The sequence below is a fragment of the Mandrillus leucophaeus genome, unplaced genomic scaffold, assembly GCF_000951045.1.
Source record: "Mandrillus leucophaeus isolate KB7577 unplaced genomic scaffold, Mleu.le_1.0 Scaffold1336, whole genome shotgun sequence".
Classification (NCBI taxonomy): Eukaryota; Metazoa; Chordata; class Mammalia; order Primates; family Cercopithecidae; genus Mandrillus; species Mandrillus leucophaeus.
The window spans coordinates 67,091-91,003 of record NW_012101295.1 but is presented as its reverse complement, the minus strand read 5'-3'; the positions used below and the strand labels follow the sequence as shown (position 1 = coordinate 91,003).

The following is a 23,913-nucleotide window of genomic DNA, read 5'->3' as shown; positions in this document are numbered from 1 at the left end:
GGCAGCTGTTTTCCAACCCTGAGGCAGAGGGCACAGAGTAAGTACAAGAAAGTTTAGGGGAATTTATCTTAAATAGGCTTGTTTACTTATGTTGACCAGGAGCTGACCTTTGATCATCCACACTGCATGACTGCTCCCTGAAAGGGGGAACAATAATGCTAATTACCCACAGATTGTGTTTGCTCCAGGTTTTTGTCATTATGTCTGTATTGAATAAGAGCAAGCAGCTCCAGCTGTTCACATATTTGTATACAGATGGTCCAGCTGTTCAGGACTGTTCATTCTTCAGCCACTAATGCCAGGCAGTCCCCCAGCTGCTCTTACACTGCATACCTGTGTCTGACTACTTCTTTCGTCCATTGCTCAGCCAGGATCTGCAGGACAGACCCAGCATATAATTAAGGTTATTGGTGGAGCTTGCATACAAATCTTTGTCTAAGACCAAAGTTGATGGTCTTTTCACTGTTTTTTCAAAGAGATTGCTTACTCCACCAGGAGAAAGATATCTACCTATTCTATCACTGGAGATGATCTAGACTAGTCCAACTGGTAGGAAATGCTGTGGTCTGGGAGTGAGGTACTACATTCTAATTCCAAATAATTTCAAGTTACCATTGGTAATCTCTAAGCTTCAGTTTCCTTATAAAATGAATTTACAAAGTTCTGACAACCAATACAGAGGATTGCTGTGCAAAGCAAATAAAATTAAAAGTATAGGAAAGTGATTTGTCGATTGTCAAGGAATATTGATGTGTATGAGAACTGTTAGTGGTATTAGCTCTCATCTATATTCATTCATATTGTCAAAAGACAGAGTATGTTGAGAGCAACGAGTTTATACCAAATTTTCTGAGGAAATGAAATAGAATCCCAAATCTCTGAAGTAAGATCACCAAAAGTAAATAATACATAGAATACCTGAAATAGCCAGTATTTTTACTGCACTATTGCCTTTTATATTTAATTTGATTCATTTCTCTGAGTGCATCATCATATAGAACTCACATGGCAATACCTTGAATAAAAAAGAAGTTTGTAAAGTTAGTTACCATCATTGATTATGCATTAACTTCTTGTTTAAAATTTTCACATTTGAAGTGAAACTCGTGTGTACTTACTACCAGGGAATCAACAGAAGTTCGACTTTTTAAAGGAAGTAACTGGATTAGAAATAGAATGAGAATAAAAACAATTTTTCTGTTACTAGAAAAAAACTTTCCTTTACTAGCTCTTTTTGTGTTCAGCCAAATCAGAGTACAGGTATGGCATCACACAAAGAGTTTGTTAAATCTTTGGATTCTACAAATGTTGACTGATATAAGTCAGAGGAAGAAGTAAAATAACAAGCCTCACTCTTTTCAAACACAACTCTCCCTAATCCTAGTCATGTGGTAAAAGCATAGCAACACATTATTCATAATATACTCTTTATTATCAGACTGTAAGTTCACCAGACCCCTTTCTGTCTATCTCATTCACACATTTGAATACAGACGGTCCCTGACTTATTATATAATGGTTTGACTTACAATTTTTTGACTGTGATGGTGCAAAAGCTATACATACTCAGCATGCTCTTCAGTGTAAGACAGGGTTATGGCTGGATTAAACTCATCATAAATTGATTATATCATTCAGGCAAAAGCACACTTTTGACTTACAGTTTTTCAATTTTTGATGGGGTTATTAGGGTGTAGCCCCACTGTAAGTTGAAAAGTATCTGTATTTCAGATGCTTGTTTGACTGAATGAGGTAGCAATTTGATAGCTATCCAATCAATTTAATAAAAAGAATGACTTAATGGCACAAATTAAACTCTGGGATATCAAGAATGAGAAAAGAACTTGATAGTACAAGTGGTTCCTAACTGCAAGGGTTCAACTTAATGACTTTTCAAATTTAGGATGGGCTTATCACAGTATTAAATGCATTTTCAACTTATGATATTTTCAACTTTTAATGGGTTTATGGGCATGCAGCACCATTGTAAGTCTAGCAGCATCTGTATTGTATGTGTTAATTTTTAAAAATTCCCTATTAACATTGCAAGTGCTAATTAGGTTATCTTAAAGATATTGTTTTTCTCTAAAAGACTGTATAGGCCAAACCTAATCAGTGCAGACATATCTCTGTGCAGACTACCAAATCTCATTTTGCATGTGCATAATCCTAGAAGGTAAATGTCAATACAGAAAAAGAAAAGCATATACAAAAATAATATGAAGTTTAAACCCCAAATAAGCACTGATTGCATTGATTAGAAGCACTAGAGAACCTAATACTATTAAAATAGTGACATTTTAACTGGAATAGATAAAAACAAAGTAATTTAAATGATAAATTATGATGTTATTCACATAATGGTTTATATCTGATGTTCAGAGGCCAGATAAATAAAATCTACTGTCCAAACAAAGCAAGAAATAATGGAGTTTTAAAGGCTACAGTAAAGTCAATTACTTCAAATAATTCAATATTTTGTTCACTTTCACAAAATTAGAGAACAATTAATCTGGCATTTTCAAACACTTAGTCTTTCCAGTACTAATACTAATTTTTAATCTAAGCATTGTAATTGACTTCCAGGGCAGTCAATAAAAAAAAAAAAAGAAGAAGAAGAAAGAAATGGGAAAAATAAGAAGGAAGGAAAGAAAGAAAAAAATTACCATGAAGTTTAGAGAAGTTAAGTAGAAATATTTAAAAAGTGAAATCCAGTTATTTTTCAATATTAGAATAAAATATGCTAGTTAAATTTACTCTTAGATAGTTTCCTCATTATTATTATTCATTTTTATAGACAAAGTTTAGATATAGTTTAGGTATTTTAAAATTGTGTGCATGTGGAGTATTTCCTCTTTTAAGTATGTGCCATACTAGAGTTTCTTCCATAAGAAACTATTAAGGAGGTACCTGTTTTCATGTATTGGACAGCAGGTGATGTAAGTTTGAGATTTCTGTGAGCAAGGAACTTCATAAAATGAGCCCTGAAGTTGCAGTGTACCAAGCTGGAATCCAACTCAGTGTACCAAGCTGGAATCCAAGCATAGCACAATGGTCCCACTGAGCTGAGGAGGCAGAGAAGTTTACGGCAGCAAAACCAATGGAATTTTCAGGGCAGAGTATTAGAGAAGTCGGCATGGGAGCAGGAAATGTGCTCAGAAGACTATGGAAGACTTAATTTATGACTTTGAGATTGTAGTCATTCTAGTAGGTGTAAAGCGATATCTCATTTTGGTTTTGCTTTGCATTTCTTTACCTCTAATGAGGTCAGATTCTTCCATGTGCCTATTGGATTTGTATATCTTCCCTAGAGAAATATCTATTTGGATCTTTTGCCCATTTAAAAATTTGGATTATTTGTCTTTTTTATTGTTGGGTTATAAGAGTTCTCTTCTCTGGATATGAGGTGCTTATCACATATATGATTTGCAAATATTTTCTCTCAATCCGTGGGTTGTCATTTCACTTTCTTGATAGTATCCTATGAAGCATAAAGTTTTAATTTTGATGAAGGCTATTTTTCTATTTTATTTGCTGTTCATTCTTTTGGTATCATATTTAAAAATCCATTGCTAAATTTGAGGTCATGAGGAGTACCCCTAATCTTGCAGAATTTAGTTTTCTTAATTTGTTCTAAAAATTTAATAGTGAAATAGAAAGTGTAAAGTGTCTGATCATTAGAGAAATGCAAATCAAAATCACAATGAGATACCGTCTCATGCTAGTCAGATGGCAATTATTAAAAAGTCAAGAAACAACAGATGCTGGCAAGGCTGTGGAGAAATAGGAACACTTTTACACTGTTGGTGGAAATGTAAATTAGTTCAATCACTATTGAAGACAGTGTGATGATTCCTCAATGATCTAGAACCAGAAATACCATTTGACCCTGCAATCCCATTACTGGGTATATACCCAAAGTAATATAAATCGTTCTATTATAAAGATATATGCACACATATATTTACTGCAGCACTATTTACGATAGCAAAGACATGGAACCAACCCAAATACCCATCAGTGACAGACTGCATGAAGAAAAGGTGGTACATTTACACCATGGGATACTATGCAGCCATAGAAAGGAATGAGGTCATATCCTTTGCAGGGACATGTATGATGCTGGAAGCCATCATCCTCAGAAAACTAACATAGGAACAGAAAACCAAACACTGTATGTTCTCATTGGTAAGTGGGAGCTGAAAAATGAGGACGTATGGACGCATGGAGGGGAATAACACAAACCGGGGCCTGCAAGGGAGGGTGAGGGGAGAGAGAGCATCAGGACAAATGGCTAAAGCATGCAGGGCTTAATACCTAGATGGTGGGTTGATAGGTGCAGCAAACCACCATGACACACATTTACCTATATAACAAACCTGCATGTTCTGCACATGTATCCCAGACATTAAAGTAAAATTAAAAAGAAAAAGAAAGTGTGGTGTGTCAGCTACAAATCTCCACTAATTGTGTGTTGATTGTTCTATTGTTTTCATCAGTGTCCTGTGACATAAATTGCTTCACACACTGACATAATCAAATTTGGCCTCCTTGGTAGTGATAGCTCCTGAAGCCAATGTCTGAGATTTGTTCTGACCCCAGGAGGGCTCCTCACAGCTGTATCTATCCCTATTCGTTTCCAGCGATCTAGCTACACTACACACTATGGCTTAGACTATATCTCCTATGAATCTATCAGCACTCCTCCCCAACTGGCTTTCACCACAACTTTCACTGCTTTTTTGTTGTAAATGAAGTCCGTTTCTTTGGGGAGAGATTCAGAGCTCTCTATGCTAGAGTATGCTTCTCCTCCCAGATAAAATCTTCAAGATGTTGGTCTAGTGCTGTCTGCTGGTGGGCATAATGTCATGCTCTCTCTAAGAGACTCCCTCACTTTAGAGCTGAGTACTCAGTGGAGGAAGGAAGCCATCAGCCCCAGGTCCCCTTGGCTTACCTCTCTTGACCTAGGACTCCTGCCCACAAACCAAAGCAAGAGCAATCAGGATTTAAATATTCTCAGCAGTGTCATGCCCAAGGTTGAACCTACATCCTGTGAGCTAGGGCTGGACAAAAAAAAGAGCACTGACTTCTTGGCCACACTCACCAGGAACTTAGCCTCTCCAAAAGTAGGTGAGGGCAGGAGAAGAAAGGCTGTCATCCTGCCCATCTTGGGAAGACAGCCCTCCATTGAAGGATGGGGATAAACAGAGTCCTGTTCTCTCAGTTGTATCTGTCTTGCTGAGTTGGGAAGCAAGAAGGGAATGAGTGGATCTTGGTTCAAATATTACAGATTTACTTTTCTTACCAAGCATGGTAGATTTTCTTAAGTAAATGCCTCTTCATTTGCTGTATGCCCCTAGAACCATTGCCAGAGACTTGAAATGATTCTTTTTAAGATAATTTTCACCCATTTCACTATAGAACAAGTCCACAAAGCTCCTCACTCTATCATGCTGAAAGGGGGAACTATGGGGCTTCTTTTTGGAGGTAAGGAAAGTGTTCTAAAATTAGACATAGTAATGGTTCCCAAATCTGCAAATACACCAAAACCCATTGAATTTCGTACTTTAAACAAGTGAATGTTTTTGTATTTAAATTATATCTCAGTAATTCTGACTCTTAAAAAAAAAAAAAAAAAGATAAATGAGACTTGCCTAAAAGTGGCTATTAAGGTGTTGAGAATAAAAAAAGAGAGACTAGAAGATAAGTGGTGCTAAAAGACATTGATACTCCCATCCATCTATAGTGGAAAGACCTCATTATGAGCTTTTTTACACTCAAGTATCCAGCTAAGATGCCAGAAAGACTCGACCTCGGAAGACTATACCTTAATACACTAATAGAGAAAGATTTTGTGTAGACTCACTCTTATAAAGTCTAAAATCCAAGTCCTTATAAGAGCTATAGGAGATTGGGTTTGGAGGATGAGTCCCCCCACTTAGAGCTGCTTGGGAAACATTTTGTGCCCTCCACACATCCACTCTAAGAAAAGACAAATCTAGCTCACACAGGTTCAGGATGATTAACCAGTAACTGAAGTGCCAATAGAAACAAAAGTCAAAGTTTTACAGTAAAATAACAGAACATAGGAATCTTTGTAATATATCTTTAACAATGTCTATTATATAGTAAACAAAATTACTGCACTTGTAAAGAAACAAACAAAAAAATGTCACTCATAGTTCAGATAAAAATCAGTCAACAGAAACCAACTCTGAGATGGTGCAAACACAGTAATAGTAGACAAAGATTTAAAGCAGCTTTTATTAATAAAATGAAAAGTTTAAAAGACAATATGTTGGAAGAATTAAAAGCAAATATAGTGTTAAGTGAATACATATGGAATATCAGCAGCAAAATAGGAAGTATAAATTAAAATCAAAAGGGAATTCTGAAACAAAAAATGCTAAAATAGTCTAATGAAACTGGATATATCAGAAGAGCAATGAACTTGACACTAATGAATAAGAACTATCCCAACTGAAGAACAGAGAAACAAATGTTGAAGAACCTAAGCAGGCACACATGGGATAATATCAAGCAGTCTAACAAAACACTGGGAATATGTGTAACTGAAGTCTTAAAGAGAAGAAAGTGAGAACAGGGCAGGAAAATCATCTAGAAATAATGGTTGGACATTACACAAATTTGATTTTTAGAAAAACATTAACTTAGGAGAAGCTCAATGAACCCTTATCAAGACAGATACAAAGAGAATCATACGATCTTCATTCAAGATGACCAAATAGGAACAGCTCTGGTCTGCAGCTCCCAGCATGATAGATGCAGAAGACAGGTTATTTCTGCATTTCCAGCTGAGGTACCTGGTTCATCTCATTGGGACTGGTTGGACAGTGGGTGAAGCCCACGGAGGGTGAGCCAAAGCAGGGAAGGGCATTGTCTCAGCTGGGAAGTGCAAAGGATCAGGGGATTTCCCTTTCCTAGCCAAAGAAAGCCGTGAAAGAATGTACCTGGAAAAAAGGCATATTTCCGCCCAAATACTGCACTTTTCCCACAGTCTTAGCAACCGGCAGACCAGAAGATTCTCTCCCCTGCTTGGCTTGGCAGGTCCCATGCCCACAGAGCCTTGCTCATTGCTAGCGCAGCAGTCTGAGATCAAACTGCAAGGCTGCAGCCGAGCGGGAGGAGGAGCATCCGCCATTGCTGGGGCTTGAGTAGGTAAAGAAAGTGGCCAGGAAGATACTAAACTGAGTGGAGCCCACCGCAGTTCAGCAAGGCCTACTGCCTCTACAGATGCCACCTCTGTGGGCAGGGCATAACTGAACAAAAGGCAGCAGAAACTTCTGCAGACTTAATGTCCCTGTCTGACAGCCCTGAAGACAGTAGTGGTTCTGCCGGCATGGCATTTGAGCTCTAAGAATGGACAAACTGCCTCCTCAAGTGGGTCCCTGACTCCCATGTAGCCTAACTGGGAGACATCTCACAGTAGGGGCTCACAGACACCTCATACAGGCAGGTACCCCTCTGGTACCCCTCTGCGACAAAGCTTCCAGAGGAAGGTTTAGGCAGCAATATTTGCTGTTCTGCAGCCTCCACTGGTGACACCCAGGCAAACAGGGTCTGGAGTGGACCTTCAGCAAACTCCAACAGACCTGCAGCTGAGGGACCTGACTGTTAGAAGGAAAACTAACAAAAAAGAAAGGAATAGCATCAACATCAACAAAAAGGACATTCACACCAAAACCCCATCTGTAGGTTACCAACATCAAAGAACAAAGGAAGATAAAACCACAAAGATGGGGAGAAACCAGAGCAGAAAAGCTGAAAATTCTAAATACCAGAGTACTTCTTCTCCTTCAAAGGAGTGCAGCTCCTCTCCAGCAATGGAAAAAAGTTGGACAAAAAATGACTTTGAAAACTGACAGAAGTAGGCTTCAGAAGATCAGTAATAACAAACTTCTCCAAACTAAAGGAGCATGATCTAACCCATTGCAAGGAAGTTAAAACCTTGAAAAAAGGTTAGACAAATGGCTAACTAGAAAAAACAGTGTAAAGAAGACCATAAATGACCTGATGGAGCTGAAAACCATGACAAGAGAACTTTGTGATGCATACACAAGTTTCAATGGCTGATTCAATCAAGAGGAAGAAAGGATATCAGTGAACGAGGATCAAATTAATGAAATAGAGTGAAAAGACAAGTTAAGAGAAAAAAGAGTAAAAAGAAACAAACAAAGCCTCCAAGAAATATGGGACTATGTGAAAAGACCAAATCTACTTTTGATTGCTGTACTTGAAAGTGATGGGGAGAATGGAATCAAGTGGGAAAACATTCTTAAAGATATTACCCGGGAGGACTTACCCAAACCAGCAAAGCAGGCCAACATTCAAATTCAGGAAATACAGAGAATACCACAAAGATACTCCTCGAGAAGAGCAACCCCATGACGCATAATTGTCAGATTCACCAAGGTTGAAATGAAGGAAGAAGTGTTAAGGGCAGCCAAAGAGAAAGGTTGAGTTACCCACAAATGGAAGACCATCACACTAACAGCGGATCTCTCAGAAGAAACCCTCAGAAAAACAAGCCAGAAGACAGTGGGGGCCAATATTCGACATGCTTAAAGTAAAGAATTTTCAACACAGAATTTCATATCCAGCCAAACTAAGCTTCATAAGTGAAGGAGAAATAAAATCCTTTACAGAGAAGCAAATGCTGAGAGATTTAGGCCTGCCTTACAAGAGCTCCTGAAGGAAGTACTAAAGATGGAAAGGAACAACCATTACCAGCCACTGCAAAAACATGCCATATTGTAGAGACCATCGATGCTATAAAGAAACTGTATCAATTAACGGGCACAATAACTAGCGAAAATCATAATGACAGGATCAAATTCACACATAACAATATTAACCTAAAATGTAAATGGGCTAAATGCCCTAATTAAGAGACACAGACTGACAAAATGGATAAATAGTCAAGAGCCATCATTGTGCTGTATTCAGGAGACCCATCTCATGTGCAGAGACACACATAGGCTCAAAATAAAGGGATGGAGGAAGATCTACCAAGCTAATGGAAAGCAAAAAAATTCAGGGGTTGCAATCCTAGTCTCTAATAAAACAGACTTTAAACCAACAAAGATCAAAGAGACAAAGGACACTACATAATGGTAAAGGGATCAACTCAACAAGAAGAGCTAACTATTTTATGTATGTATAAACCCAATACAGGAGCACCAAAATTCATAAAGCAAGTCCTTAGAGACCTACAAGAGTCTTAGAATCCCACACAGTAATAATGGGAGAATTTAACATACCACTGTCAATATTTGATAGATCGATGAGACAGAACATTAACAAAGGTATCCAGGACTTGAACTCAGCTCTGCACCAAGCAGACCTAATAGACATCTACAGAACTCTCCACCACAAATCAACAGAATATACATTCTTCTCAGCACCACATTACACTGATTCCAAAATTGACCACATAATTGGAAGAAAAGCACTCCTCAGCAAATGTAAAAGAACAGAAATCACAACAAACCGTCTTTCAGACCACAGTACAATCAAATTAGAACTAAGGATGAATAAACTCACTCAACATTGCACAACTATATGGAAACTGAACAACCTTCTCCTGAATGACTACTGGGTAAATAATGAAATGAAGGCAGAAATAAAGATGTTCTTTGAAACCAATGAGAACAAAGATATAACATACCAGAATCTCTGGGACATATTTAAAGCAGAGTGTAGAGGGAAATTTATGGCACTAAATGCCCACAAGAGAAAGCAGGAAAGATAAAAAACTGACACCCTAACATGACAATTGAAAGAACTAGAGAAGTAAGAGCAAACAAATTTAAAAGCTAGCAAAAGGCAAGAAATAACTAAGATCAGAGCAGAACTCAAAGAGATAGAGACACAAAAAAAATCCTTCAAAAAAATCAATGGATCCTGAAGCTAGCGTTTTGAAAAAATCAACAAAATTGATAGACCACTAGCAAGACTAATAAAGAAGAGAAGAGAGAAGAATCAAATAGATGCAATAAAATATGATAAAGGGGATATCACCACCAATCCCACAGAAATACAAACTACCATCAGAGAATACTATAAACCCCTCTACACAAATAAACTAGAAAACCTAGTAGAAATGGACGAATTCATGGACACATACACCCTCCCAAGAATAAACCAGGAAGAAATTGAATCCTTGAATAGACCAATAACAGGCTCTGAAATTGAGGCAATAATTAATAGCCTACCACCCAAAAAAAGTCCAGGAATAGACAGATTCACAGCCGAATTCTACCAGATGTACAAAGAGGAGTTGATATCATTCCTTCTGAAACTATTCCAATGAATAGAAAAAGAGGGAATCCTCCCTAACTCATTCTATAAGGCCAGCATCATCCTGATACCAAAGCCTGGCAGAGACACAACAAAAAAAGAGCATTTTAGACCAATATCCGTGATGAACAATGATGCAAAAATCCTTAATAAAATACTAGCAAACCAAATCCAGAAGCACATCAAAAAGCTTATCAACCATGATCAAGCCAGCTTCATCCCTGGGATGCAAGGCTAGTTCACCATAGGCAAATCAATAAACGTAATCCATCACATAAATAGATCCAATGACAAAGACCACATGATTATCTCAATAGATGCAGAAAAGGCCTTTGACAAAATTCAGCAGCCCTTCATGCTAAAAACTCTCAATAAACTAGATATTGATGGAACCTATCTCATAACAATAAGATCTATTTATGACAAACCCACAGCCAATATCATACAGAATGGGCAAAAACTGGAAGCATTCCCTTTGAAAACCAGCATAAGAAAAGGATACCCTCTCTCACCACTCCTATTCAACATAGTTTTGGAAGTTCTGGCTGGGGCAATCAGGCAAGAGAAAGACATAAAAGGTATTCAATTAGGAAAAAAGGAAGTCAAATTGCTCCTGTTTGCAGATGACATGATTGTATATTTAGAAAACTCCATCGTCTCAGCCCAAAACCTTCTTAAGCTGATAAGCAATTTCAGCAAAGTCTCAGGATACAAAATCAATGGGTAAAAATCACAAGCATTCCTATATAGCAGTAATAAACAGAGAGCCAAATCATGAGTAAACTCCCATTCACAATTGCTACAAAGAGAATAAAATACCTAGGAATACAACTGACAAGGGATGTGAAGGACCTCTTCAAGGAGAGATACAAACCACTGTTGAACAAAATAAGAGGACATAAACAAATGGAAGAATATTCTATGCTCATGGATAGGAAGAATCAATATTGTGAAAATGGCCATACGGCCCAAGGTAATTTATAGATAGATTCAATGCCATCCCCATCAAGTTACCAATGACTTTCTTCACAGAATTGGAAAAAAAAAAAAAAAAAAAAAAAAAACACTTTAAAGTTTATTTGGAACCAAAAAAGAGCCCGCATTGCCACGACAGTCCTAAGCCAAAAGAACAAAGCTAGAAGCATCATCCTACCTGACTTCAAACTATACTACAAGTCTACAGTAATCAAAACAACATAGTACTGGTACCACAACAGAGATATAGACCAATGGAACAGAACAGAGCCCTCAGAAATAACACCACACATCTACAACCATCAGATCTTTGACAAACCTGACAAAAACAAGAAATGGGGAAAGGATTCCCTAGTTAATAAACGGTACTGGGAAAACTGGCTAGACATATGCAAAAAGCTGAAGCTGCCTCCCTTCCTTACACCTTATACAAAAATTAATTCAAGATGGATTAAAGACTTAAATATTAGACATAAAACCATAAAAACCCTTGAAGAAAACCTAGACAGTATCATTCAGAACATAGGCATGGGCAAGGACTTCATGACTAAAACACCAAAAGCTATGGCAACAAAAGTCAAAATAGATAAATGGGATCTAATTAAACTAAAGAACTTCTGCACAGCAAAAGAAACTACCCTCAGAGTGAACAACCTACAGAATGGGAGAAAATTTTTGTAATGTACCCATCTGACAAAGGGCTAATATCCAGAATCTACAAAGAACTTAAACAAATTTACAAGAAATAAAACAACAACCCCATCAAAAAGTGGGCAAAGGATATGAACAGACGCTTCTCAAAAGAAGACATTTATGCAGCCAACACAAAAAAAAATGCTCATCATCACTGGTCATCAGAGAAATGCAAATCAAAACCACAATGAGATACCATCTTACACCAGTTTGAATGGCGATCATTAAAAAGTCAGACAACAACAGATGCTGGAGAGGATATGCAGAAATAGGAATGCTTTTACACTGTTGGTGGGAGTGTAAATTAGTTCAACCATTGTGGAAGACAGTGTGACAATTCCTCTAGGATCTAGACCTAGAAAGACCATTTGACCCAGCAATCCCATTACTGGGTATGTACTGAAAAGATTATAAATCATGCTACTATAGAGACACATGCACACATATGTTTATTGTGGCACTATTCACAATAGCAAAGACTTGGAACCATCCCAAATGTCCATGAATGATAGACTAGATTAAGAAAATGTGGCACATATACATCATGGAATACTATGTAGCCATAAAAAAGGATGAGTTAATGTCCTTTGCAGGGACATGGATAAAGCTGGAAACCATCATTCTGAGCAAACTATCGCAAGCACAGAAAACTAAACACCGCATGTTCTCACTCATAGGTGGAAAATGAACAATGAGAACACTTGGACACAGGGCAGGGAACATCAGACACCAGGGCCTGTCAGGGAGTAGGGATTGGGGAAGGGATAGCATTAGGAGAAACACCTAATGACGAGTTGATGAGTGCAGCAAACCAACATGGCACACACATACCTATGTAACAAACCTTCACGTTGTGCACGTGTACCTTAGGACTTAAGGTATTAAAAGAAAAAAGAAATATTTAGGCATAAATCCAATGAAATACATACAAGATCTATGTGAGCGAAACTACAACCTCTGATGAAACAAATCAAAGAAGAACTAAATAAATGGAGAGATATTTTAAGTTCATGAATAGGAAGATTCAGTACTGTCAAGGTTTGCATTCTTTCCAACTTGATCTATAGATTTAATGCAATCCCTATAAAAATCCCAGCAATTAAAAAAAGAGAATCATATGATGCATATCCTAGGATAATCACTGAAAAAAAAGGTAAAGTAATCATCTTAAAAGCAACCAGAGGAAAAAATAATACTACATACATGACAGCAATGAAAAGAATGACTGCCAACCCCTTATCAAAAGATAATGAAAAATCATGTTTATAGTGCTAAAAAACTTTTAAGCAAAAAGAATAGCTTTGAAAGAAAAGTTTATGAAGCCTGAACAAACAAAAAGTATTTTTAAAATAGTACAAGCAATGGGATTGGTAAATGATACACTATTGTAAGCTTTTTAAATGTAGGAAATGTGATATAAAAATATGACATATGAGGTGTGAAAATGTGAAGAAAAAACTGTCAGGTATAAAATAGAAAGTGAAAAGTGTAGGATGAAAAACCAATAAACTTGGACATATTAAAGACAAATATTATTAGCCCTAGGGAAACCATTACAATTTAACAAAATTAATAGCTTAAAATCACAAATATTAAAATAAACAATAAAATATTCAACTGAGACAAAAGAGTCAGAAAATGAACAAAAAGGGAACAAAATACAGAAGAAAAAAGTGGAAAGCAAACATGAAAAAATAATAAGAATGTACATTCAAACCCAATCATAGCAATAAGAGCATTAAACATAAATGAACTAAACACTCCAAGATTATGTCTTGATAAAACAAGCAAGATGTTTGAATGGTTCTTTTCAAGGGATTCACTTTAAACACAAAGACACAACTAGATTGAAAGTAAAAATATATAAAAAGATGTACCACTTAATTACTAAGCATAAGGAAGTTGTCATGGCTATATTATTACGTTGGTGCAAAAGTTTTTGGTTGGTGAAAAATGGATTTTACCATTGAAAGTAAAAGTAGAGACAACTACTAAATAAGAACATGACTTTTAATTGCAAAAACCACAATTACTTTTGCAACCACCTAATAATATTAGAAAAAATAGATTTCAAGACAAAGTATTATCATAGATAAAGAAGGACATACTGTTAAAAGGAATAACTTGTCAGAAAGATAATCATTATAATTCTGTATGTGTATAATAACAGAGCTTCAAATTTCAAGAAGCAAAAACACAATAGACTAAAAACTATAAGGGGAAATGCTAAAACTCTCAATGGGAATTGGAGACTTTAACACTCCTTTCCATTTTCTTGCCCTTTCTAGCTTCTAGGGGCTGCCTGCATTTCTTGGCTCACAGATCCCTTCCATCTTCAAAGTCAGCAATCCCATCCCTCCAACCTCTGCTTTCCTTCTCACATCTCTTTCATTCTGACATTCTGCCTCATTCTTCTACACTTAAAGGACCTTTGCAATAACATTGAGCCTATCCTAATAAGCCAAGAAAATATTTTAAATTAAATTGATTAATTTTATATGCAACCTCAATTCCCCCTTGCCAGGTAACATAACAGAATTACAGGTTGCAGGGATTAGGGTGTGGGCACCTTTGGTCTGCCATTATTCTGCCTTTTCCTGACTTTCTAGATGGCTCCAAAAAGAAATTCCTGAAAACTGAGAACATTCGTTTCTCCTTCAGTAAAAAAGAATCTATTAGATCATCTAATATTTTAACTTATTTTGCAATATGATCCCGAAAACTTTTTTAAACTCACTCATATAACCCAATTTAATGGTCAGCTTTAATTATTCAAATTGCCAGTCCTTTTCCTCTTTAGAGTCCTGTTCATTACAGAATGTATAGAAAACTGTATTATTAGAAGCTCTTAACAAAGATTAGCCAGGCTATGAAAATTAACATTTGTTCTATTTTTGAGGACTCCATTCTATTCCTGAAAATACATATATTTAAAATCTAAATGTATATATGTACATTTGGGGACATCTATCAGGGTGGTTCACATATGGATGTTTTAGTATATATTGGCTTATTTTCTCATTCTATCACATTTTGTATTTTATCTTTTCTTCTCTTTTCTCCATTCTTTCATTTTCTCTTTATCACCTTTCTCTATATACATAATGTAAAAATATACTACAATTGTCAATACTTGTAAAAGTAATTACATAGTTTTAATATTCAGACCTGTTTCTATGAATTACCTGGCTTCAGTGTTGGAAAATAGTTCAGTAAAAACTTATTATAAAGCCATTTCTTTTTAATTAACTGAACCTAAATATTTTTACTTAAAAATACTAAGAACCTAAATATTTTACTTAAGGATACTTAGCTGACAGTTAACTAGTTATGACTATATATTTAACAGTGATTATTATGTCATTCCTCATTCCATTTAACAACAGAGGTGGAAAGAGGTGTAGCTGCCTGTCTGTGATTATCAGCTAAGTCTCATATAAACCTTGCTCCTAGACTATTTTTTAAATTCTATTTTCAACTTCTTTTCTTTCTTTCTTTCTTTCTTTCTTTCTTTCTTTCTTTCTTTTTCTTTCGTTCGTTCTTTCTTTCTTTCTTTCTTTCTTCCTTTCTTTCTTTTTCTTTCTTTCTTTCTTTTTCTTTCTTTCTTTCCTTTCTTTCTTCTTTCTTTCTTTTTTGCCCTCTCTCTGTTTTTTTTTTCAAGCAAAAGATAAAATCATTTGCATCTAGTCTGAACCATCATTTCTCTTAAATACCTATGTTTCTCCTCAGAGATGTATATTTCTTAATGAAAGTGTTTTGGGGAAAGTTATGGCTATTTGGCAGTTTGGGTTTTTTTGTTTTGTTTTGTTTTTTTGTTTTTTGTTTTCTGTTTTTTGTTTTCGGTTTTTTTTTTCTTTTTTTTTTTTTTTTTGAGACGAAGTCTCACTCTTGTCCCCCTGCTGGAGTGCAATGGTGTAATCTTGGCTCACTGCAACCTCCACCTCATGGGTTCAAGCGATTCTCCTGCCTCTGCCTCCCAAGTAGCTGGGATTACAGGTGCCTGCTTACCACGCCCAGTTAATTTTCATATTTTTAGTAGAGACAGGGTTTCACCATGTTGGCCAGGCTGGTCTCAAACTCCTGACCTCAGGTGATCTACCTGTCTCGGCCTCCCACAGTGCTGGGATTACAGGTGCGAGCCACCATGCCCAACCTATTTGGCAGTTTGTTATAGAAGACTTCATAAACTACTACAGCCTTAGTAAAGAGAGTCATGGCAGACGTCAATTTATCTCTAATTGTACCTCAAATTGTTATTTTAAAATAAATGAAACCATTTGGTTAATAAACTCGTTTATATTTGCAGAATTTTCTGAACTCCTGCACTCTGTGGAATATATTTCTATAACGGCCCCTATTGTTTTAAAATACGAATAAATCATTTGCAGATTTGCGTGAAAATCCAAGTAAAATTAAAAATGAATTGACTTGTTCATGAAAACCATGATTACTCAAATTACACCTGGATTTCAAAGAGCGTAAACGAATTACAGAATTCTAGCATAGTCTTTCATTTTTAAATCCAGGGTTGATAAATTTCTCTAGGCATTTAAATTCCTTCATTAAACTGATTATGACTGAGGGTTTACCACATTCAGTTTCTATCTGTGCTAGCTGTGCTAGCTGTTGGGGATAACAAAATGAAGGTGTCTTAGCTATAGTAGGAGCACTGTGGAAGAGCAAAGCACAGAGGAGGTGGACTCAGCACAACCTGGAAATTTTGGGTGTCTTCCAAGCTCCAGAATCATGGACCCAGCTGCCTACTCAAAATTCCACCTGAACACATCTTCCTTGTGGGTCTTCTTCAGTGTCTTCTGTTTCAGATATTGGCATTAATATCCAACCACTTGCACAAGCTAGAAACCTCGGCATAACTTCTGACTCTTCCCCTGACAGCCAAAGTCTAGTCAATTACCACTCCCTGATGATTCTGTCTCTTAAACCATCTCACGCCTCTGCCAGCACCACGGGCCACACTTCTGTCATCCCTTGCTTGGACTTCTAAAGCAGTCTTCACACTGCTCTCGCTGTATCTACTCTTACCCCTTCTATTCTCTGCACCCTCACAACTCAGCACACTTGTCATTTAGTCTTCAACATCTGTCTTCCTAGTTAGACTAAGAAGGTCCATGAGGCGAAGAGCCATGTAGATCTTTTGACATGGTAGTACCAACAGCTTGCATGTTACTTAGTACAAAGTGGTATGAATTAAATATATGTTAAATGAATAAATGAAAGGCCGACAGACAAGGGACAACAAACACACAAAACAGAGTACGAGAAAAAAGAAGAATGTGAACAAAGACTGTGGAAACCTCAATAGCACAATGTGTTCAGTGAACCACAAGCAGTTCAGCTGTACTTAATTTTAATATACACACACGGCAAAGAATCCTTTTTAGAGGTAAGTAGGATGAATTCATGAACTTTAAGCACAGGCATTGGTCTAAATCATTTTAAATAGGGAGGCAGTAACACAGTCTTATTTGCATTTTTGAACAATAATGACAGCAACAGAGGGGAGAATGATTTAAAAGTAGGACAGTTAGAATGCTTTTAATTGGAAATTCAGCTAGAATAAGCTTAAGTAAAAAGAGATTTATTACAAGGATACTGGCATTTTTTATGGAAGTCAATCATAGCTAAATGTCTGGGCTATAAGAATTTTCTGAAACCTGGATTGTGTTCTGTTCCTCTCTGTACATCAACTTTAAGGGTGTTGCTTCGAACCACTGATATCAATTTCACCAGTTCATTTACCAGGAAAAGATACTGATAATGCATTTTAACAGTATAAAGAGAATCTGAATGAAGAGAACACTCGGACAAAATCATTCTGAAGAAGATCATTTCTACAGGAGTACATTAAGAGTTTTTAAGAAACCTGTGGCAGCATTAAAATGTTAAAGATACTGTTTTGATAAAGAGAAGTATCAGTGTTATCTCTTAGTAACTAAGCCTTACTAAAAGAAGGGACATGGGATAGAGAAAAGAACTAAAGATAGGCTTTATCTGCCTCACAATTTTGCCTGGAACTAGCCCTAGTTAGGGAGAGATCTGCGTTTCCTCTGAAGCCAATGGCGAGATGGAAACAGAGGAAAGAGGGAAAGAGGCTACTTCAAATCAATTTTATACAGGAAAAACAGCTCCTGCAAAATTCTACTGCTTACATATTCAATAAATCTTGTTAAATATATATTTCAGTAATACATTTCTGAGTTGCTATAACTGCTGCTGTCATAGACAATGTGAGGAGGTTTGATTTGGTCTTTTTCACCCATTTTTTCCCCATCTGACTTACTAGAGTAATCATTGTCACTTGAGGCCTCTCACTTAGGCCAATTATGATTATTTCTTCCCAGTTTTAGAATCACAGTAAGCAATCAACATTTGAAAGATTAAGGAAAGTTACATAAATAAGACTGAAAAAAAAGGCTCATATATTTAGCTACTAGCCTGTTTTGCCTAATTTCGTTTAGAAAAAATCAGTCAAGAGAATACATTTGGCAGCTTGTATAGAGATTTCTCAAGAGGGCATCTAAATGAGATGTTGCAATTCTTGCTACATGTAGTTTATCATTAAACAAACGTGATAAATGTTATTGCAAAAGCAGAGATAAAGTTTAATTTTTTAAAAAATGAAAGAATGAGCAGATCTTAAACTCTGTATCAAAATTCGTGGAAAATAATCTGAGTGTGTCTTTTTAATGGAACTAATCAGATGACTGAACTACAGTTGAATAAAAGGGATACAGAAGTATAAATACAGTATAATATCTTAAAGAAAAAAGAAAACTGTAGCAATATGGTAATGTGTTACTACCTCTCTGAGTTTTGGGGTTCTGAGTACTTTTTAAACTTTTTCACACTCATTTGGAGTTTCATTTCCAAATAATTTGCCATAGGAGTAAAATACACTTTTAAATTAACTTGCACAGTAAACTAAGAATTCAGCCAAAGGGAATGGAAAATTTAGATTTATAGTAATCAGGAAGTTGATCCTCGAAGGGATAGAGCTGGCTCTTGGACAAGAAAGCTATCTCCTTGACCATATGGATTTCCACTGGCCTTACAGAGACCCTTGTGCTTTGATCTGGCATAGGTATCTTTTTCCAACTAGCTGGACTCTATTTTCTGAATATAACACCCAAGGATTTTCAATATAGATAGAAACTCTGACTGAACCTGTAACCACCTAAATTGGTTTACTGAAATTTTGACAGGCGCTGCCCATGTAGATAATTCTTGGTTACTGAGTTGATCATGAAGCTTTAAATCACTTGTCTGTGAGACCCTGGACACAGAACTGGCTTTAAACTCTTCCACTGAGTTCCAATGGCCTCCTTAGTTCCATTGACCTTCTCAGATATTATAAATTTGGAATGCCAGGGGGAGAAAGTGGCAAGAACTAGAATAAGAGTAATAGGTGACATTAATCCATGTCACTATGTGATGGATGTTACCATGAACCCTGCACCCAGATTACCTTAATTAACCTCATAGCAATGTTGTGTCAAATGTACTGACTTATCACCACGTTGCATATGAGGAAAATGAAACATAGAGGGGCAAAATAAATTTCCGAAGGTTACACAGCTATGAAAGCTGAGTAGGGATTTGATTTTAGAGCCTGTGTAACAACCTGAACCTGACCATTTCCTGAAAAGAGGGCTACTGCAAAATCCAGGAGTGGAACTCATCTAATTCCAGTGAATGGTCTACCTGTGACTCTCTAGGCAAGTCACAGAATTTACCCAGTGCTCAATTCACTCTTCTGGAAAATGAAGATGTTGGAGTTCATGTTTTACAGGGCCTCTCTGAGCTCTCAAATTCCATGCCCATAAAATATACTAGTTGTGAACTATTAGTAGAAGGAGCTTTAAAATCACTGTAGGGAGTCCAATATTTGCCACTAACTTTTTATGATTGGCAGTGGTGAGCCATTTAACCTCTCCAGTTATTTGCCTCACTTCAAAGGTTATTTTTAATATATATGCCTGTGCTTCAGAAAGTGTAACATAGCATAGAAATACAAAGTACTATGCCATCATCTCAAATAAAATTACTTCATAGCATCAGAATTATGGATTTAAAATATTATGCTGAATTGGCTTTAACTCTTTTTTCCCCTTATTACTTAGAACATCTGATCTGCAATATTTTAAGGTAATGCTTATTTGTGGTAGACTTAAACAAAGAGAGGAAGAGAGGTAAAGAGAGAGTTTCCAATTTTCCACTTACATATGAGAAAGATGGGGTGTCCAAAGAAGACACATAGCCCTATACGGGGGGAGAAGGTGTCCATTACTAACATATTAAGTAAACTTTAGTGAGGAACAGCAGTGGAAAATAATCTATATACCTTGGCTCTTTTGCAGTTTGACAAAGTTAATGATTAAAATCTCCTAGATTTTCCACTACAGTATCCCCAAGGTGTCTATTTACCTTGATTGATATTATTTTATCTCTTTTGGGCCAAAGATAACAGCCCTTTACTTCTGTGTAGAGATTAATAATTGATTAATTCATAGTCAGGAATCTTCGTAAAAAGGAAACCAATTATTTTTGGCTGCCACCATTTACATGGTCACCTACAGGAGACAGGAGGTGCTGCAAGACTCTGGTAGAAAAATGAAGAGGGTCCTGGTATTACTGCTTGCTGTGGCATTTGGACATGCTTTAGAGAGAGGTAAGATTTCTTTTGTTGTGACCATTTACAGGAACTCTTACTAGTTTAACTTTATAGTATCACTTAAAAAATGAAATAAAACGTAAGAAACAGAAGAACTGGTGAATATGTTGGGGAGAGGCATAAGGACCATAGGGGCATTAATCAGAGCTCCACAATGCCATGTAATGTTGAATTGGAATCTACACAAAAATCAACACAAGAATTTTGTCAAACAAAGTAAATGTAGTTATATAATTTGTCAATTATCCATCCCTCCTTTGTTGATAAGCAAGACCTAAAGAGAATGATTTAAAATTAGACATTTGCTAATTGTTACAAGATAATGCAAATAAAGACTGTGATCCACCATTAAGCATTTACTAAGACTTCAAATATTTATTAACATTGAGAGTGTAATATGCCATGCCAATGATGCATGATGTCAACTTAGAGATTCCTTTGATCCCCTTAAACGAATCCTATACATGCAATATTTGAAAATGCACGATATTTTTTAAAATATCCCTCACATAAAATTTTTCTATAGCTATGAAACACAACCACAAATAATATAATTGAGATATATTTTTCATTAAAATTATTCTTCAGATGGTGTCTTCATCTTTGGGCAATGTTTAAAAACTTTTTTACATGACACAAACTAAGATTATGTGAAGTATACAACTTTATGAATTCTACAGCTGGGAAACTTTTCATAATTAGTTCAATTTACTTTTCTGGCTGATTCTTTAATGTTCACAAGGGAAATCTGCATTTATCCTGCTTTGTAAAATTAAGTTTTTCATTTAGTGCTGTTGGTTAACAGCCTCACCTAATTGATACACTATTATTCATATTAGTAATGTATTTTACCAGTGGAATAAAGTGTGTGTTCTCAGGAATTATCAGTTATTAACTGTGACATGCATAACCTTGCTCTTGACTTTTTATTATTCTTCTTACATTTACTTTTCCTTGATCTTACTATGATCATTCAAATTATTTTAACTCTTGTCTTACCCATCAATTCTTAAGTAAGCTATGCGTCCTTAGGTAAGACTACAAAGTCTTTCCCAGACAGTGCAGGGTATAAAAAAGCAACATAAATTGTGTCCCTTATAAGACCTCTGAATAGGCCATGTTCCAAGAAATCCCTTTAAGTCTTATTCTTTTGGCCAAGGATTTGCTGGGGCAGATCTGATCCTGAAAAATCCTACTGAAGCAGGTTCAGATCAGGATCTTCAAACATAGAAGGTCCAATAATGGCTAGGAATTGGAATTATATGTGGAGGCCATAACCAGGAGCATGAATCACCATCTTAGACTACTGACTCAATAGGTGTGCACTGGCTTCACCTCAAAGAATGACACTGTCCTTTGGAGAATAACAGAGCATTCTGCAATCTCTACTTCAACTTTCTCAGCAGTGCTCAGATTCTGATGAAATGGATGCTAAAAACCTCCAGTCAGTCCCCTTGAAGATCTAAGCTTCATTCTTATAACCAATGTGCCATATTCCAGATGATATCTTGAGACATACATAATACACTTGTAAGCATTAACATTCAATATTTGGGGGGAGTAGTCCTGATCTATCAATTCTCTATTCTCTAATACCTGAGCATGACCCAAAGACCAAGTCAGCAGTTTACTTAGAAGCTAGCTGTGTTCTCTCCTGGCAGGAAGTTACAAAGTGTACAGATTAAGGGAGTTCTGAGGACTCTTAGGTTCTGAATATCCTTGTTTTGTGGGGGATTGGTTTGGATTACAGTTTTCTCTAGCTGTTATAGTTCTAGAGAGCTGACCACTCACAGCATTTATTTAAGCACCTGTTTAAAAATATATAACGTTCAAGACTTATCTTGAAAAGAAGTTTCTGTGAGCAAACATATTTAAGAAATGAGCCATACTTTATTCTTCCTTGGTGGTTTCACGATCAATGCCTTTGTTGTCCTAAAGGTTCTGAGAAACACTACAGGAAAGAAATCTTATCTAACTCTGAGTGTCTCAACATATTGACTCTTTTCTACAATGTCTATACCTATGGAACTATTCTTTGGAAACCTTGGGTCTCAAATAGATACTGTTACGGATGAAGCTTTACTGGACAGGCTCCAGTTAAGCCAGCCCTCTCCTATCAAACAACATTGGAAATCTTGTTCCCAAGCCACTGGGTACATCTTGGAGAAAAGAGCTTACTTATCCTGCTAAACCTGGATAGTGTCATAAGAAAATGTCCACTTTTGCTACCTTATGAGAAGCAACAAGGCAGTCTTCGCCAGTTGCCTACAAGAGGCTTCTTCCCCTAGGACTGAAATGCATGGAATATTAATGTACAATGTATCTTTCCCTCTTCCCTTCCAAAGAAACCAAGTAACAAAGACTAGTGATACAGCTACAAAATTGTTTTTTTTTTAACTTGCAGATAGAGAAGTTACCTTTAATGATCAGGAAACATTTATAAAAATTGATTTTTAAAATTAAACTACACCAAAAAAATCTGTTTTAAGTTACACTGTTAACAGAGCACTAAAAATAATTTTTTTTTTTGCATTTTCTTCTTTTCTTTTTTTTTCCATTCAAGTTTTCTTTTGTTTTTTATTATACTTTAAGTTCTAGGGTACATGTGCACAACGTGCAGGTTGGATACATAGGTATATATGTGCCATGTTGGTTTGCCGCACCCATTAACTCCACATTTACATTAGTTATTTCTCCTAATGCTATCCCTCCCCCTGCCCCCCACCCCACGACAGGCCCAGGCCGTGATGTTCCCCACCCTGTGTCCAAGTGTTCTCATTGTTCAACTCCCACCTATGAGTGAGAACTTGTGGTGTTTGGTTTTCTGTCCTTGTGATAGTTTGCTCAGAATGATGGTTTCCAGCTGCATCCATGTCCCTGCAAAGGACATGAACTCATCCTTTTTTATGACTGCATAGTATTCCATGGTGTATATATGCCACATTTTCTTAATCCAGTCTATCATTGATGGACATTTGGGTTGGTTCCAAGTCCTTGCTATTGTGAATAGTACCACAATAAACATATGTGTGCATGTGTCTTTATAATAGCATGATTTATAATCCTTTGGGTATATCCCCAGTAATGGGATGGCTGGGTCAAACGGTATTTCTAGTTCTAGATCCTCGAGCAATCGCCACACTGTCTTCCACAATGGTTGAACTAGTTTATACTCCCACCAACAGTGTAAAAGTGTTCCTATTTCTGCATATCCTCTCCAGCATCTGTTGTTT

General features: G+C 36.5%; 1 protein-coding gene across 3 annotated transcripts in view; it reads left to right on the top strand.

Moving 5' to 3' along the window:
• Positions 1 to 23,913, top strand: part of GC (group-specific component (vitamin D binding protein)) — a 68,480-nt gene that overhangs the window by 4,231 nt on the left and 40,336 nt on the right. Inside the window, exons 1-2 of one of the 3 annotated variants that reach the window (XM_011973047.1) lie at positions 462 to 577; positions 20,586 to 20,677. In XM_011973047.1, coding sequence (XP_011828437.1) covers positions 20,620 to 20,677 — 58 coding nt within the window. In that variant the 5' untranslated portion in view covers positions 462 to 577; positions 20,586 to 20,619. Of the gene's footprint in view, positions 1 to 461; positions 578 to 20,300; positions 20,678 to 23,913 lie in introns of those variants that run through there. The other 2 variants (XM_011973048.1, XM_011973046.1) reach the window with 2 other exon arrangements.